This window comes from Eptesicus fuscus, chromosome 13, assembly GCF_027574615.1.
Source record: "Eptesicus fuscus isolate TK198812 chromosome 13, DD_ASM_mEF_20220401, whole genome shotgun sequence".
NCBI lineage: Eukaryota > Metazoa > Chordata > Mammalia > Chiroptera > Vespertilionidae > Eptesicus > Eptesicus fuscus.
In genome coordinates this window covers 75,430,247-75,448,568 of record NC_072485.1, presented here as the reverse complement: position 1 = coordinate 75,448,568, position 18,322 = coordinate 75,430,247, and the positions used below count along the sequence as shown (strand labels likewise).

General features: G+C 46.2%; 1 protein-coding gene across 3 annotated transcripts in view; it reads left to right on the top strand.

Moving 5' to 3' along the window:
• The window catches only part of EHF (ETS homologous factor), a 39,507-nt gene extending 23,797 nt beyond the window's left edge, over window positions 1–15,710 (top strand). For 2 of the 3 annotated variants that reach the window (XM_054724833.1, XM_008146810.3), the window contains exons 3-9: window positions 1,928–2,173; window positions 5,007–5,069; window positions 7,677–7,745; window positions 7,863–7,931; window positions 12,910–12,972; window positions 14,258–14,453; window positions 14,554–15,710. In XM_054724833.1, coding sequence (XP_054580808.1) covers window positions 1,928–2,173; window positions 5,007–5,069; window positions 7,677–7,745; window positions 7,863–7,931; window positions 12,910–12,972; window positions 14,258–14,453; window positions 14,554–14,653 — 806 coding nt within the window. In that variant the 3' untranslated portion in view covers window positions 14,654–15,710. The remainder of the gene's footprint in view (window positions 1–1,927; window positions 2,174–5,006; window positions 5,070–7,676; window positions 7,746–7,862; window positions 7,932–12,909; window positions 12,973–14,257; window positions 14,454–14,553) is intronic. The other variant, XM_054724834.1, reaches the window with a different exon arrangement.
• The last annotated feature ends 2,612 nt before the right edge of the window (window positions 15,711–18,322 follow it).

Sequence of the window (18,322 nt, the reverse complement as noted above, 5' to 3'; positions counted from 1 at the left end):
CTAAATCATCTCGACCTCCTGGTCTTAGTGCTCCTGAAATCTGGAAGTGGGGGATGGGTTCTGAAGGCGTGAGCAAAAGTGGGGTTGGGTTGGAAACATTCCCCCTTCGGCCTCTCCTTGGGAGGTGTTGAGAGCTAGGCCATGGGCATGATGGGAATCCAATCTTTAGGGGTTCTTCAGCTTCTTGCAACTCAAACTGTATCTACAGATGATCACCATTACCATCATCATCATCAAGTGGAAACTTGTTAGGAATGCAGAAGCTCAGGATTCTGTGGAATCAGAATCTGCATTTGAACTACATTCCCTGGTGATTCATATTTACATCAGGGGCTGAGAAGTACTGATATATCATGACCTTGAAGCCAAAGTTAGGGACAGTTTCCTTGTGCCACGCATTCCACCCTTGAGTTTGTGGGGATATCTATGTGTCATGTTCAGCTAGATTTCCCCTGCTTCAGCTTAGTGGGCTGCAATAGTACATTCCCCTAGCCCCTGCCCCTCACCTTTCCAGAAGAGAGCTATTCCCCTAGATCTCTGTTTACAAGGAGACTATAAGACCTCTCAGCCCTGTTACATGCTCCAAGGCTGGCTCTCTCTTCTCCATCCCCCAGGACTTTGGGCTGACGATGTTCTCTTAAGAGAGCATGAGATGGTAGCCATACATAGATGGTTAGCCTATACTAAACGTAGCAATTTTATTGGCTTGAATGAAATTTTCTTCACTGGTATTTGAATTAATCATCTTGTGAATGCACCTCACAACTCTTTCAGGTTCCCACATTATTTCTTTTCAGCAACAAATTCCACTAAAGCAGTCTATAGAGAGCACCTAAGATGGCAAGGCCTCTAAGGTAGTTTTCATTGGAGGTACAAAGATGCATGAGACAGGGCCCATGACCTTGAGCATATAATTTACAGAGGAGAATAAGACAGTACTTAGATACTCCTAAAGGAAAGCAGAACATGACAAATGTCATTATGAGAAATACCCAACACGTCTCCTGGAGATTCCGGGACAGCAGCCCTCACAGTAAATGGGAATCTGTGATGACTTCCCTCGTGGGGTGGTCAGAGTTTGAAAGCTGTGTAGGAATTTAACAGGGAGTGATTGGTAGAATAGAAACTGGCCTGAAAGAACAACATAGAAAAAAGGCCAAAGTCATTGGTCACTTGAAGAATCAATAGCTAGTGAAGAGCCTCAATGCGTGGTTTGGCAGTTTTGTGCCTAATTTAAATGGATGATGGGAAGCAACCTAAGTTAAGGTAACTGAGTAAGGAAATTACCTCGAAGTAGCTATAGTAACCAGTGTGGGGCAGGGGTGGATCAACACAGTTAGCGGATGAGGAACCTGGGCCACTTTGGGGAGAAGCAAAGGCATCATAGAGAAAAGAACCTTACTCCCAGGCCTCACTTTTTCTGACAATGGTCTGAATTTGAGATGTGGATGTGTATATGTGTGTGTAAGAGAGAGAAGAAGATGGGAAGGAGATGGGAGAAGAAGATGGGGGGGAGAAGAGAGAAGGATAACTATGTAGGGGTGAACAATAGCTGATAAGTTGCTGAAACTAGCAATGCTTTCTCTTTCATGGAACTTTGGGGGAAGGTGGGGAATAAACTCAAGATCTCAGAGTATTTCAGGTCTCATGTCCTCATCCAGCTCCCAGGGGTAAGTATTTGATACTGAAGAGGGCATCAAGATGCACAGAGGCTAAATGAATGGCCCCCATCACAAGTAGAGAAAGAACCACACTTCCAAGAGCCTCCTCTCCAGAGCTTGTCTCATGCTCCAGCCCCCTCTGTTGCACAGGGACTGTGGTTGTGATCCGCATGACTTCTGGCAGCCAGTGATGCACCCCCCACCCCCGTCTGGGATTATGCCCAGGAACAACCACGGATCACTCAGAACCACTCCCTGTTTTGCAGTTTCCAGCGGGTTTTTTGGAGGCCAGTGGCATGAAATCCATCCGCAGTATTGGACCAAGTACCAGGTGTGGGAATGGCTCCAGCACCTGCTGGACACCAACCAGCTGGACGCCAGCTGCATCCCTTTCCAGGAGTTCGACATCAACGGCGAGCACCTGTGCAACATGAGTTTGCAGGAGTTCATCCGGGCGGCGGGGACGGCGGGGCAGCTCCTTTATACCAACTTGCAGCATCTCAAGTGGAACGGTGATTATCTCTCTTTCCATCTCGCTAGGAGCCAGCTGAGAAGAGCAAAGTCCCTGCAGCCAGCAGGGATCCTAGTCAGGGGCATCCAAGGATGGTCTCACCTCCAAATTACTGTTTCCAAGACAGAGAAGTAGAAGGGAGGCGAGAGAACAAGCACAAAGCCTAGGCTGCGAGTAGGTCGAGTCCCATACAAGCCCAGGGTAATTTAACTCTCTCCTTATGGCTGATGATCCAGGAGATGTGCTAGCAGGGTATTCACAGAATACTCGCCCCTCTCAGAAAACCTTTTCTTCTTTGCCTTGCAAACAGGGTTTGATAGTTTAATTCCCAATTACTTGCTAGCTAAGATCATCATGGCTTTTTTTTTTTTTTTTGAAACTTCCAGACCTAGGTTCTTAAGATGGAACCTAAAATGGTAAGAAAATAGGCAAAATTAGATCTGTTTGTGTTTTGGGAGGTAAGGGGAGAAGCTTAGAATATTTCAGCAGATTCTTAAAAGTTCTGTTAAGTAACAACAACAAAAAAGGGAGTTAGAGCTAATGGTCTGGACACATGTAGGAAGTTTCTGCAGTGATTTCTGGAGTTGGTGCTGCCCTTAGAGCCAAATGTCTTTCTTAAAATATCTATAATAATAAAAGCTATAATAATAATATGCTAATTAGACCGGACAGCCGGATGTCCTTCAGGACGAAGCTGCCATGGTGGGGGCTGAGGCAGAGGCAGTTAGGGGTGATCAGGCAGGTAGGCAAGCAGTTAGGGGTGATCAAGCAGGTAGGCAGAGGGGTTAGGGGCAATCAGGCAGGCAGGAGAGCAGTTAGGGGTGATCAGGCAGGAAAGCAGGCAAGCGAGCAGGATCCAGCGGTCCCAGATTGTGAGAGGGATGTCTGACTGCTGGTTTAGGCTGAGGGGTCCCGGATTGTGAGAGGGTACAGGCCAGACTAAACGACTCTGCCCCCTGTGCACAAATTTCGTGTACCAGGCCTCTAATATATATATATATATATATACATATATATATATATATATTTCAGAGAGGAAGGGAGAGGGAGAGAGAGATAGAAACATCAATGATGAGAGACATTGATCTGCTGCCTCCTGCCCGCCCTGAACTGGGGTTTGAGCCTGCAACCTGGGCATGTGCCCTGACTGGGAATCAAACTGTGGCCTCCTGGTTCACAAGTTGATGCTCAACCACTGAGCCACTCAGGCCAGGCCAAATGTCTCTCTTTCAAGGTCTCACCTAGCATCCTGCCAGCCACCATTTAAACACTGTGCTCCGTGATAGCTTATACACACATGCAGACGACTTGTCTTGCAGAATGTCTTTGACACTGGCATAAAGTTGCCCTGATAATGGCTATAAAAAAAAACAAAACAAAACAAAACACGAGCTCCTCTGAGAACAACAGCTATTTTGGAAAGCAGTGATGTATAACCAGAGTGAGCTGGCCTGTTCATATCAGAATGATCAAGTCTGTCTTAGCAGAACCTGTATGTAGGCAGGTAGCTGGGGCTTTGGAAAGCATGAGATCCAGGGCTATGTGCCATATTCGGTCCCTGACAGCTGCCATCAACGCTGAGCAGGTCCCAGTCTGGGCACAGAGCTGGCTTTGGTGTTGGCCATTTTGGATGACCTCATTCAGCTCCTGGGCACTTCCTTCTCCCCTCCCCGCCACCTCACAGACATGGTTGCACATTTTTCTTTTACTAGAACCAAACCAAACAAGGCTCTATAAATAACCCCCAAGAATCTTCAGAAAGAGCAGACTTACACTTGAGGAATTAAAAATATTTACCTCCCCACCTCCAATTAAATCCAGTCCTTTAAAGCTTTGCCCTGATTGAAGCCCAAGGCGGGGAGTCCTGGGAGGTGATGTGGCTGTCTTTGACCTTCCATCTCTGACCTTCCATGACTTGTTTGGTCCCATTGGGTGCTGCTGATGCTCTGGAAGTGGCTAATGACCAGATTTCTCACCTTTGATTGTTGTTTGCCTTTTGGTAGACATTCCATTAACTTGCATTTATTAAGTGTTTATGTATCCTAGGCACGCTACGTGAGTTGATTCATTTAATGACTTTCTGAGAAAAATAAATATTGTACCCATTTTACAGATGGGACAACTGAAGGTCAGAGAGGTTAAATCATGACCCCTGCTCCTGAGATATTTATAATCTGGCTAGGGAGGAAAATCATATGCCCTTTATTCATCTGTATATACATGCTTTTTTATTAATGACACATCCAGAGAGGAGTTGCAAGGCATAAAGAAGGGAAGAATCACTGCATTTACCCAGACATATCTCATAGTTTGGATCTAATAAGAATAGATTTGGTTACCTTTACCATCAGAGAAGAATAAAGCCAGTTAAATTAAACTGGTTTTCCTTGTATTTGCGTTTTCATGTCGTGTCATATCTTAGTATGGGAAAGCACCTTAGATACCATTTAGTAATGACTTTATCTAGTTTAATCCCCTAAACTTACAGATGAGGAAACCAAGACCCAGGAAGGCGAAGTGCCTTGCAGTTATTAGTGGAACACTGGTCTTCTGACTTCTGAAGTTCTATTTCCACCAGACTGGATGCCTTCCCTATACAAGGCCAAACAATTCCATCCGATGTGGGTGCCCGAGCTACTGACTCTTCTGTGCCAGGAAGTTCAGGCTTGAGTTTGTAGATCCAGAGAGGGAAGCCCCCTCCCATAAGCAAACAGAGGTGATCAGGCGATCAGGCAGTGGGATTGGCAGAAGCTCTTCCAAGAAGTCAGCTCCGTCCTTGTTTAAGTTTTGGCTCATGTGGGCCTGCTCTGACTTTCCCAATTTGCCCTTCACAGGCCAGTGCAGCAGTGACCTGTTCCAGTCCACGCACAATGTCATTGTCAAGACTGAACAAACGGGTGAGTAGTAGCAGAGAGAGCCAACTTGGTAGGCAAATCCCTGGCGGGGACAATGGGGAGTGAGCGCGAGGGAGTGTGGGAGCAGGAAGGAGCCAGTATTTTGGCAGGAAACCCAGGGACGCCTCTTCCCTGGCTGTCTCCAACGGGCCACCCTCGGTGAGCCTCATCCCCTGGGCTTGGGACCAGTGACTGCCAACTCTTTCTGATTTCTAGACTGATGGTGAGACCAATTCTGCCCACACTTCTCTGCGTCCCACTACTGGTCAGGGCATCATCCAGGCTCCGCTCCAGGAGCTGGAAAAATTGCAGAGTCTACATGGGCCTCCTTCTCACCACAGAGTCAGGGGACTTGACCAAGTTGGGAGAAGCTAAGGGGAGAGAAGAGGAAGGGTTTATGTCTCTCCCTCTCCCCCCGCCTCCCTTGGTAGGAGTGTTACACAAAAAGGACGAAGATGCAGACTTGCTGTTGTACTTACTGTGGTTTCTATGGCTCTCAGAGGTTCCGTAGGAATGTCAAAGGCAGCTATGGAACCCAACTTCTGCTTTATGTGCACTTTTAGATGAAAGATTACTCTGGACTCTGAATGGGGTCTACAGTCCCGTGGTATCTATATTCATTTTTGTTCTCCTTCCCCCATCCCAGTCTCTTACCTGGTGACTTTCGGTCACCCCTGGAGACTTGCAGGGGGCAATAACTGCCTCAAGAAGTTGTGCCCAGTGGCCTTGCACCAATCAGAGTTCCTTGCACATTGACCTTTGGCCTATGGCCTCTTGGTCTAAGGAGAGCTATGCAAGTCCCTGGAAGTCCACTGGCCATGATGAGACTGTGCAGCTGCCACTGCTCCAGGGTCGCTCCCCAGGTCCTCATCGGTGAGGCTGCAAGCCATGAGAGCCCACAGGCCTGCCTGAGGGTTGCGTGCCAGTCATTAAGGGCAGAATTGCACCTCGGGGTGATTTGTGAGCCACCCAGAGCCCAAATTGGCCCCATGCAGTTATTTGCTCTTTTATAAGGGGGCTAGTCTACTATTATTAAAGAAAAAAATAATAGCTGCTAAGTATGTTAATTAGCTTTTCCTAGCCCTGCCTTCCCCCACAGATCAGGGGTTGGGTTACCTGGATGGCCTGTGCTTTATGGGTCTGCCTGTCATAGAGGCAGACACAGGGGTTAGCAGAGAGATGGTGTGCCCCACCCTCACAGTGACCGGGCAGATAGCCCCACCGTAGCCAGGATGGCATGCAGAGGTCCCAAGTAACTTGATAATTCCTCCTTGACCATCCAGACATTCTTGTGCTGCCAGTTCAGAAAAGCTAAGCCAAAGGGTGGAGGAGAAGGTCCGCCCAGGGAGGAGGGGAGAAGAGGCTCACAGAGGGGCCAACACCTCCAAACCTTTTGGTTCAGTTTGTTTTCAGAGACAACAACAGGTGTACGAGGTGACCCAACAAGGAGAGAGGGTGTAACCCCAAGAGATTGGGCTTGGAGTGCCCAAACACGTAGCTATTAGTTAAAATACCAGCTAAATCCCTGTGTCGTAAACAAGAGGACTTAGCCAGTGACTCAGGTTTTATACCTTTTATGTTGTAAAAACAAAATGAAACTCGGCCAGTGACTTACCACCCGGCCCAGAAATTCAGAAGCTGGGCAGGAGGGGAGCCGAGGGCAGCCTTGATCTGTGAAGAGAAGAAAGCAGGAAGTTCCTGGCAGGGACGAGGTGAGAACTCCTTGCCAGATCTTGCAGCTCTTGGCCAGCCAGGAAAGAAAATGCTTCTGTTGGAGACTAGCCCAGATGTGGGGGTTGCGTAGGCGTTGGGCTTCATTTGGGGTAGGTAGAGGGGAGTTTCCTTGGAATCTGAAATCTGAAGAGTCAATCAGAGTGAGACATGCTTGCTGAGAGAGAGAGAGAGAGAGAGAGAGAGAGAGAGAGAGAGAGAGATGCTTTTGCAAGATGAGGCAATGGGGCCCTACTCTTAAAAGTTGTTGGATTTGTGTTTTGAGAATTTTACGTTGTCCCTTAAGCTAATTGGAGAAATTCTAGAGGGAGGGGGCTGTCGCCCAACTTGAGGAGAGATCTCTCTGGATTGCAGCAATGAAGACACTATAATGAAACTGACTAGACTTTTTTTTCTGACAGAAACATCATTAATTCCCCCAGGAACGTATTACTGGAAAAAGTTGTTCATTAATCATGAACGTATTTGTCTCTAACAATGTCTTTTCCTAGTGTAAAAATATTCTGGTCCCTGTGTAGTAGAATGCAAGACAAGGCCAGGCTCCTGAACCCACCCCCTGCCGTGTTCAGTCTGAGAAAATTCCCAGGAAACCCAAGCATTGGTCTAGGTCAGAATTTCACTGTTGCAACTTCCCCCACAATGCAACAGGTGCAGAACACACGGATAGAGCTATAGCGAAGTCCATTTCCCCAGGACACTGGAAGAAACAGGAAGTTACATTATTATAAAGTAACAGGTGGCTGAAGTAGCATTGTCTCCCTACTCTCTGGAGGCTACCCCCTAGCTCCTCTGCCTCCCTAATGAGCCCTGAGTTAGAAAAGGGAAGCTCTTCCCCAGGGATGATGATTGCTGACCATTTCCATTTTCTGTCCTTTGTAGACCCTTCCATCATGAACACCTGGAAAGAAGAAAACTATTTATATGACACCAACTATGGTAGCACAGTAGGTAACTAACACCCCAGCACTGAATGCCCTTTTACATTCTGATTTTGCTATCCTAATAGCCAAAAAGTTCTGTTGTCAGAGGGGGCTCTCAATGTCCTTTATCTTTTCATGGCTACAGATTTGTTGGACAGCAAAACATTCTGCCGAGCCCAGATCTCCATGACAACCACCAGTCACCTTCCTGTAGGTAAGTTGTCCTGACATCCGAGGCTGTGTGCCTCATGCAGTCGCTTACTGAGCGTTAATGAGAATTACCAACATCCTATGTTTCCACGTTGCTAGAGTCTTTCTCATTAAAAGGCGAGGAAAGGGACAGAGTTACTATTCATAAAAGATCTGCTTTTGAGCCAATGTTTGTCCATTGAATATGCCCAGACACGGGTGCCTCTAGGAAAAGCGTTTGTCTCCTGTGAAACCACGTCACTCTTCTTGTGTGACAAAAACTCTCTTTTCAACAGAAACTGGCTCTTGGGAAACTAGCTGATAAAATTATTCATACTTGAGTATGCTTATGGGGGAAGAAGGCTATATTTGATTTTGGACAAACTATTTGGCTTTAGAGAAAGAATGTCTAACGGAGGTCCGTGAACCTGTGGCAATGGTCTTTGGGTAGAGGGGTAGCAATTGGAAATTTCCAGAACCCCAGAAATCACACTATTTTGTCAGTTCTTGAAGCCTGGCTCATCAGGACTCTCCAGCCACTTTTTGAATTCTGTTCACATTCGTTGTATTTGGTTAAGATTAGATGCACCTGTTGGCTATCCATGATGCAATCAAGGTTACACTGAATGAGAGGGTTGGTCTGCTCAAAGTCTGGAAGAGGGGCTTTCAGATTATACTCCCCCCTCCATTTACAAATAGCTACCTTGGCATGTACCAGGGTAGGAATGCGTGCATTAGGGAGATGAATAGAGGGTTTCATGTTGACCCTCAGTCTGGGTGCGCACTTGTGGATCTGTCTGGGTCTGTGAAATGGAGCTTAGACTTGTCACAAGTGAATCACTCTTTTCTTGGAATTGAATTTGGGACAACTTCAGACCTTGGATTTAAATGAGTGTTTGGGGAAGAAAGCACAGAATCAAACAACCCTCCTCCCTCTTTTTTTTTTTTTTTTTTTTTTGAGAACTGAAATAATGAAAGCTTTTGGTTTGAGGTTTTGTACGGGTCAAGCCCCTTGAATGAGACAGGGCTGGGAGCCAGTGTAAATGCTTCTGGAATTGAGGTTAAGAACCGTGGCCAATTCATTTCTCTACTCTCCCCTCCCCCCAGCGACCCATCCTATGTGTCACTCTACCTATCTGTGGAAATTAAGAAACAGATCCAACCCTGGGTTTGCCCTTCTGGGGGAACTGAGCCAATGGAGGTAACATTTCTGTAGCAACTGCGGCCACCCCGTCCAGAGCAAGGTTTCAGGGCCGAGGAAACCACCCGCCTGCTCCCCCTCTGACTTCCTCTCACACTTCCTAAGGTGTCGCCTCCCACGTCCTTCCGGTTGGGTCTTTGGCTTATGGCAAAAGATTCCAACTAGAAGCAAGGTGGAACCAACCACTTCCTGAGCCTCGGGGGTTGCTGGGTCTTGAGGCGCCTAGGAAACCTAAAAGCCATAATCACCGCCCTGCTGCCCTCCCCGCCAGGCCTCTCTTCCGTGTCCTGACTTCTGAACCTCGGAGTCTGTGGGGCCTCAGAGGCCAGTTCCTGCTTTCAGAGTGACAGTGGCAGAAAACTCACAGTCTCCTATTTTTGAAAAGGCCTTCTTTAAACGGGCTTCACAAATCTGCTCCCCGTGATCTCCCCGGATCCTTGATCCCCCTGCCCCTCATTCCTACCGCACGAGGGGAGAGTGTAACACAGGCTGGAAAAGGAGATAATCAATTCAGGTCTTCCACCAGAATTATTCTCTAAAGAACCCACTGAGTGGCAGGGGTTGCCAGATTCTTTGGCATAACAGCCCTCCAGTAGGACATTTGATGATCAGTTCCTTTCAGTATAGTTTAGAGTCTCTTGGATGGGCCCAGAGCCCCTCCCCCAGCAAAAAAAGAAAAAAAAAAAAAAAGACCTTTGTCGTTTGTCTGAGTCTTCACCTTTCATGCTCCCATTAGACTGAATGCAGTTAAGTACCTTTCTATGCTTTAATGCAAGTTACCGGCGGAGCGAAGGGCGAGGCCCGGTAAACTGATGCCCTCGGTGATAAAGGCGGGCGGGGCAGCGGGCTTTGTTTTGATTTCCCTGCCATCTGCCCGTTTCATAAAATGGCTGCCGCCAGTGTTCCTGATCTGCCCGATAGTCCTCGAGCCGATCACGCCAGCTCGGGCCTGATGTGTTTATTCACCGACTGGCTGAGCCCAAAGCTAGGGTGGCACGGTCTATTCTAACACTGAAATTTGTATATCCCGTAAAGAAATGGCTCACAGCTGAATCATATGCAAATGCTTCTAATCTTCGCTTCTTGCGAAGCAGCTTAGCTGAAGTCACCAGCTGGCTCTCGCATCAGACACCCGGGCCTTCGTGCTGCCCCTGGCCTGGCCGGACCTTGGCCTGAGAGGCCTGGGCGCCCGGCGAGAGAAAGCCAAGCTGGACCACTTCCCCGGAGCGAGTCCTCCTTTCATAAGCATGAATCACCTAACCACATGGCTGCCTTCAAAGGTTTTGACTTTTATTGGGGGGGTGAGGGCAATATGGAGGGGGAGAGGCCATCATATTAAAGGGAGGTTTCAGATCAAAAGATTTGAGTGTGAAGGCAGCTCAGGGGTTCCACAGCTTGCCCTCACACGCGGGACAAGGAGGCTGGAGGAATCAGGGTTTCCTTTAGCTCTGGGCTGCATCATCCTCCGTATGAAGATGGAAACATTTGTATTTGGGGAATCATTTTTATTTGGTCTTTCCCAAACTGGCTGACCTCTCAGAGAGAAAATTCCCTCACGGTCTCTCTGGTCTGGGGTTTTTAAATCTGGTTTTTAAAACTCACTTTACAAGCCCCTGAGATGGTTTATAGATTTTCACAAGTGTACAATATGTGCAGTTTTCTGGGGAGAAGGGTTTAAGATTTCCATCTTATTCACCACGTCACCTTAACCCCGAAGTAATTGATTCAACACCAGCGTGGAACCCATACGCAACGATTGGGGCCAATAAACTGGGAGACATTGGTTTTGTGTGTTGTTGTGTTTTTTTTTTTCTGAATTCAACCCTGGCTTTGAAATAAAGGCCCTGCCATTTGAAGACGAGCTTTGCTTGTGGCCTGCTGGGTAAATGCCACTCTTTGTCTGAAGAACAACGTGGCCCTGTCAGGGTGATGTATCACTTGGAAACCGGGGTGAGCGCCAGACCTGTTGCAATATTGTCACATCCTGATGGGATGTTGCAACCTCACCCTGAAACCTGCAGGGAGGGAGAGTGAAGTCTCCTTGCATTTCCTGTGAATTTGTCCTTCTGGATTTCAGAGAAACCCAAAGCAGGTGCGGGTCTCTGGCTGACAAAGCCAGGGGAGGAATTCTTAACCAGAACAAGAGGTTCCTTATCTAACCAGATCTTATTAATTCCCCCTCCCCCAACCCAACTTGCCATTGCTCTCAGGGAAACTGCTGGGAGCCCCGAGAACGGGCAGGCTGGGTGATCAGAGAGGCGAGCGTGTCCGTGCGCACTGGGAAATACGGAATCTTCAACTTGGAATTACGTTTCCCCCGCTAAGTAGAGCATAATCAGAGAACTGGCCCTGATTCTCGGCAGGGGAGACTTTCGTCAAATCTGTTATGTGCCAGCAGCTTAAGAAATGGCAGAGACTAGTGGTTATAGTAAAGGCTCTGGGTTCAAACCGACCGGGTTAGCATCTTGGCTCCCCTCTCAGGCTCCCCTTAGACAAGTCCTTTGACCTCTCTGTGTCTCAGCTCCTCCAACGCTGTAAACGTTGGGTCTTAACAGTACCTACCTCATAGGGTTATTGTGTGAATGAAATAAAGTGAGTCGTGTAACATGCCTAGCTCCGTGCCTCGTACATAGTAAGTGCTCAATAACAGCAGCTGTTCTTCTTAACTACTTAAAATAGGAGCGAGTGGTTATTCAAACTTTTTTTGAATAATGGGACCACTCTTGACAATTGAATGAATGCTTCAGACCCTCTCCCTTTGCATATGTTTTCAGCCAGTCTGAAATGCCCTTGAAGGCCACACCTAGGTTAGTGAGGCCTAGGTTAGGAAGTCCCAATGTAACACACACAGAAGCGATGCATTTTGCTGGCCCAGTTTCTTAACAAAACTGGCTTGCATTTAGGGAGTACTCTGTATTCAAATGGGTGGATTTTTGATTGTGTGATTTTTGTGTGTGTGTTAAGATCTGCCTTGGACATCCGAAGTACCCGCTCACTCACACACACACACACACACACACACACACACACACACACACAGCTAGATCATTTATTTTTCTTTTCAAGAAGTTTTATTCCGCCTCTGTCATCTCCTCGCTGGTGATAGTCATATGGGTTACCATAATGAGTCATTTGTTAAACTAATCTGTGTTTCCATAGCCCGGGTGGCCCTCTGTACTGAGCTCAGGCCAGTCAATGGCCTCTTTGTCAGGCTGATTAAAATGTAAACTTGCATGCCAAAAAAAGGCACTCCTTTGGATTAAAAGCCATCTTTCTTTGTTATAAATGTTTACATTTTTGTATCATGAAAAACAAAAACCCTTTCAATGACCTAAATCCTTCAGTGGCTCTCCATATCTCTCAGAATAAAGGCTAAAATCCCACAAAGCCTTAATGGTTTCAACCTCCTACCCTCTGCCCCTTGCTCACTGGCACACTGGCTTCCTGCTGCTCTGTGGACATAACGAACTCACACTGACCTCAGGGCCTTTGCACTTACTATTCTCATTCTTGGAAGACTCTTGCACAAGCTCTCTGCATGGCTGTCTCTCCCTCACACCCTTCTGGTCTCTTCTGTAACCAGAACCTTATATTCAGTTGCCAATTAGTCTCATCTCCATACTTCTATCCTCAGTTCTTACCCTGCAATATTTTTCTCCATAGCACTTATCCTCTCTGTTGTGTATTGGAAATGTGCCAGGCATGTAATAGGTGCTCAATAAATATTGGTTACATGGGTAGATGAAGAAATGAAACTGACAATTGAAGAGGTAAATTAAACCGCTCTCGTTTCTCTCTTTAGCAGAGTCACCTGATGTAAAGAAGGAGCAAGACCACCCTGTCAAGTCCCACACCAAAAAGCACAGTAAGTCGGCTGGCTTTCAGATGACACTTAGCCCGTCCTTCAACTTGGGGGTAATTGGAGGCCACTAGTTTTTAGACAAATATTGCCTCTGCCTGCTGCCTCCAATAATACTGCATATATAATACTGCATCTCACCTTCACCTCAGACTGGGGAGGGTGAGAAAATAGAGGCAACACTTACTGGCAGAGTAACCCCCTGAAGTGGAGCCCCAATGAATATATGCCCTCATTCTGTTCTTTGTTCTACAAAAACTGAGATTTCCTGTAGGCATGGGGTTCCCTTTCTTCCAGAAGAAAGGGTGGGAGGAGGAGAAAGATGGGGAGAAACAGCTGAGATGCAGTATTATTTGCTTTTGCTGAATATTGGCTTCCTACCTTTGTGGACTTGTTCCAAGAAATGATTTTATTCTTAAGATTCAACCGTGCTCCTTGGGAGTTGTATTTCTCCCAATAATAAAACCTTATGAAAGTGTATGAAATATCAGAGATAAGGTGTGTGTGGGGGGGGGGGGGGGCGCGGGGAGGGGGAGAGTTGTGCAGAAATAAATGAAGATGGTATAATCTAGAAATTGTAGGGAACTGGCCATCTTCCTTATCTGCTACTCCAGGTCATCCCACAGAGCAGTATGTACACAGCCCACTCAAACTGGTGGGTGTGGGTGGGTTTATGTGTCACAAGTCTACGGGGGGATATAATTGAATTTGCTATTCTTATTACAGTTACCCCTTCATTTTCAAATTGACCCCCTCAACCCCAGGGAGACCTCACCCCCATCTATTCTAGGAGTCACAATACTAGAACCCAATCCGTGTGCACAGTTGCTGGGTGGGAGTGATTTAATTGGTGAAATACTTGCCAAATAAAAGTGGTTGAAAGTTGCCTTCTGGGGAAGTAACAAGTTGAAATGAACCCCAGAACAGTTGTCAACAATACTTAGAAGATACTCTAAAAATAGGACACCTAACACCTATTCTTTCCTCTTGATTTTGCCACTAGTTAACTATGTAACCGTGATGATCAAGTCACTTAAATTCTGTGTCTCAGTTTCCTGTTTTGCAAACTCAAAACAAAACAAACAAACTGTGCCAGTTCATTGTCAAACATCTTTTTAATATGTACAATATTACATATAATATTTGGTAATTCTGTGATCTGGCTTTGCGGGTGGGTAGGGGGAGAATTGAGGATCTCCCGTCGGATGGAAGATGTTCCAACTCTATGCTTGCTTGGCGCCTGATTCGCTGTGACTTCGGCCATCACTAAACTCCCCTTTCTGCTTCTCAGACCCACGAGGGACTCACTTATGGGAATTCATCCGGGACATCCTCCTCAATCCAGACAAGAATCCAGGGTTAATCAAGTGGGAAGATAGGTCAGAGGGCATCTTCAGGTTCTTGAAGTCGGAGGCAGTGGCTCAGCTGTGGGGCAAAAAGAAGAACAACAGCAGCATGACCTATGAGAAGCTCAGCCGGGCCATGAGGTGAGGAGTTGCTGGTCTCCGAGACCAGACGGCCGCACGACCAGGTAGTCCCCCGCAGGCTCAGTCTGAGCAGCCACCTTACCAATGTCCTCTGTTACAGATATTACTACAAAAGAGAAATCCTGGAGCGGGTGGACGGACGGAGACTGGTGTATAAATTTGGGAAGAACGCACGTGGATGGAGAGAAAATGAAAACTGACCCTTGGAACACAACCCAAAACAGACCCCATATCCTAGCAAGCTGGGAACTCCTGGATGTAAATATGTCCAAGACGACTTTTCTCTGCTATTTATGTACCATGAGGGAGAGAGGGAGAAAAAAAAGAATTCGACTTCTAACGGGAAGAAGGAACACTACAGTTGATAAACTCATTTTGTTACTTTGAAGTACATCCTGTATGGGGAGCCAACGAACACAGTTTTCTGTGAATTATGACGCTGTATGTGGTTGTGACTGGTGTTTGCCTTTATTGTGAAGTTCATTTCCACTTGCAAGAAGAATGGGTCTGTGGCCTTCATGCTTCTTGCCGAGAGAAGGGGGAAAAATTGGAGGGCATTAAATATGTTTATATGCAAGTGATTTAGGAAAAGGTGGCGTGTGTCCTTCGCACCTAAGCAACTACATGGCCTCATTAAGAGAGGTGGCATGGTCGCAAGGATGAACTCCATCCAGGGTCTCCTATTGACGGCATGAACCGGAGGCTGCTGGGAAGTTTCACCTGACCCTTAGGAGCCACTGAGTGGAGAATGAGGACTTCCAAGAATCCAGGTGGACTATAATCCCTGCATAAGCACGTGACTTTCAATCTGTAAATCAGCCAGAAGAATAAGGGTGGGGCTTTTTTCTCACTCAGAAATGATTCTGATGCCAAGGCTATCTTCCTCCCTTCCCCTTGGATGTGGTGGAAAAAAACTTTAATTATCACCTCTGCTCACTTCTAGTTACTTAAGAAAGGGCCCAGTCTTGGTTATTTTTATCCCAATTGCTGAAAAACTAAATGGGAAAAAGGAGGTGGCAATGAGTTTGCTCCTGTATTCCCATAGTCCATGGTTTCTCAATGAACACAGTTGACATTTTTGGCTGAATAATTCTTTGTTGTGCATTCTCTGGCTGTCCTGTGCATTGTAGGTTGTGTGGCAGTGTCCATGACCTCTACCCTCTAGAGGCCAGTAGCACTTCTGTCTCCGAAGTTTTGACAACCAAAAACGTCTTCAGACATTTTCAAATGTCCCCCAGGGCGGTGGTGGGTGGAGGGGGGCGGCCAGCAAAATTGTACTTGATTAAGAACCACTGATTTAGCCAGTCAAGATGACGATGGTGACTTATTCTCAGAAGAGTAAGATATGTAAGATCTTTTAGTCCCTAAGAAGAAGCAGAAGCAAGATTCAAAGTCCAGCTTCTTTTTAATTTTTAAAATATTAAGGAACATGGGCTTACCGTAAGTAACTAGAGGGACTACTTTTCAGAACCCCAGATGAGAGCCAAAGTCAGATAAATTGAACATGGTAATATAACAAGAACAAAAAGAAGACATTTTCTCTGGAATCACAAAGCAGACTTAAAATTATATTGTAGAAAGAAATGCTGAGAGAAAATGTGTGTGTGTGTATGAGAGAGAGAGAGAGAGAGAGAGAGAGAGAGAGAGAGAGAGAGAGAGAGAGAAATAGAGAGAGTGTGTGTGTTCCAGGGGAAAACTGCTTTGCAGATATTAATTCTTATAGTCTTTCCTCTTTGGGATCATCTTTTTCTTGTCTCATATGAAATCATCCCAAAGTGAATGGTGTATTGTGCAGATTTACAACCAGAGGAAAGTTAAAAAAAAAAAAAAGACATAGAAACAAAAGGATGAAAGAGAAAAGCAGAAAAAAGCTTAGGTGCTATGGTCAGTAAGGAGCTGGAGATGTCAATGGTGGGGCTGTTTGGGGGTACCTGGAGACTTATCACTGGGTCTTGTAATCTGGGAGGACTGTGAGCCTGTAGACACTTTGCAAATGGATTTGAGCATCCACCCTTTTGCAACTTTTCTTTTTGGCTCCCCATGTCCTTGGCTTTCTCCTCCCTCCTGCCTCTCTTGAGCAATACTATGGGGCTGAAGACATGGACCAATAAGAGAGAGTGCTCTTCATCAACTAATGGATCGCCTGCCACCGTGTCTTAGCCAGCAGAGGTGAGCAATTCTTAGTCAAAGATTGCAAAGTGTTTGTAATGTATCTAGAAGGCTATAAGAAGAATTCACAATTTGTCTTCCTTATAATGACAACCATTATGAATGGTGACCTTGGCACACCAGGGTAGTGAGACGAATGACCTTCTGAAGGTATAACCAAGTCCATTTTTGTTTCTGCCTGGCTTGGTCACCTCCACAAAGGTGTGACTTAGTGTTGTTAAGTAGTAGTTACTGAGGGAACCGAGAGAAATAACATTGAGCAGCCCAGCTCCGACACATTCCTGTAAAAGGCACACCTTGTTTTCCAAGCCAGGCTAAGAGCTATGAGGCCTCCCCAGCATTTGACTATACTTCACACAGAATGAATTAAACATCCAGATATTTGAATTGGTGTCAACACGTGACTGTTTGAGTGTCTGTGTGTGTCCAAATTGTGTGAAGAGATTAGGGGCACCTGCTAATTCTCTTTCTGCTATTCCTTCCTTGGCTTGGCTTATTTGTCACTTAAGGTGGCTAGATTTTTCTACTAGTTTGCCCCTGTGAGTTTCTTTCATTCCTCCAAATTGGCTCTTTCTGCACCTTCTCCGTTGAAGAGCTATCTTTGCTAGGTAGTAAGCAAGGCTGGGGAGTACTGACTGGAACAGTTGTGCAGATAATTAGCAGATGGTGTTATTTCTTGAGAGTGACGGTTTCCTGGCACCCAGTTCCTACTTAAATAGGCTGGAGTATTAAGTTCTCAGATTATCTCTGTATTGTCTTGGCTTGAGTTTGCTGCATTTTCTCTGTGCTGTTCGTGACTTGGAGAACTCAAGGTAATCAAGCCATGCCAACTTGGGGTGTGAACAGAATACTTCCCACCACAGTGTTGAAAGGGAGAGTAAAATCCCAGAGATAAGCCAGCATCAGGTGAAGCAACCCCTTCTTTTGGGGGGACACACAGCTTCTCCCTTGAGAAGCTTGTCTGTGCTGGGTACTCACATGGTCACTGCACATGGTCTCCTTGAACCTTCCTTAAGCTAAAGACTTAGGCTCTTATATGTAGTTTTCATGGGAACCCGAGGCAGGAAATGTATTGCTAAGACTTTACCAGACTCAGGTTATCCATGGTGCCTAGTTATTTGACTTGATGAAACTTGAGTACGGCCCTGGTTCCCAGGGCCATACCTACAGCTTCTTGAGCTTGCCTTCTGAGCCAAGCAGACCCAGGTTATGAGTTTTCCTTTAGACAAGCTAGTCCTTTCTCAAAGTGTTTGCCTTTCTAGCCTGTAAGCTCTTTGTGGGCAGGGACTACATCTTATCAATATCCCCTCCCCCCTATATTTAGCATGAGATAGGTGCTCAATACATATTTGTTGAGTTAATAAATGAATGTCTTCTGGAAGACTCCTTGGATTGGGAGGCCAGACCCAGAATTGGGATGTGAATCATTTCTTCACTGGAATAAGAGCACAACGGCCATAACTTCAAGGACATATGACCTATTAGATGAACATTTTATTGTGAGACTCCTTACTTTGCCTTCCAACCTTCACTGAAATGAAACCAAAACAGGCCGTTTGCTCCCGAAAATCACGTGTTGGATGAGACTTCTGTTGCTTTATTAGGAACTGTGAGATTTGTCTGGTATAAGAAACCAGGAATGTGCCTTTGACCTGTTTTAACTGATGAAGATTATGAATGTGTTTATATGATGTACATTG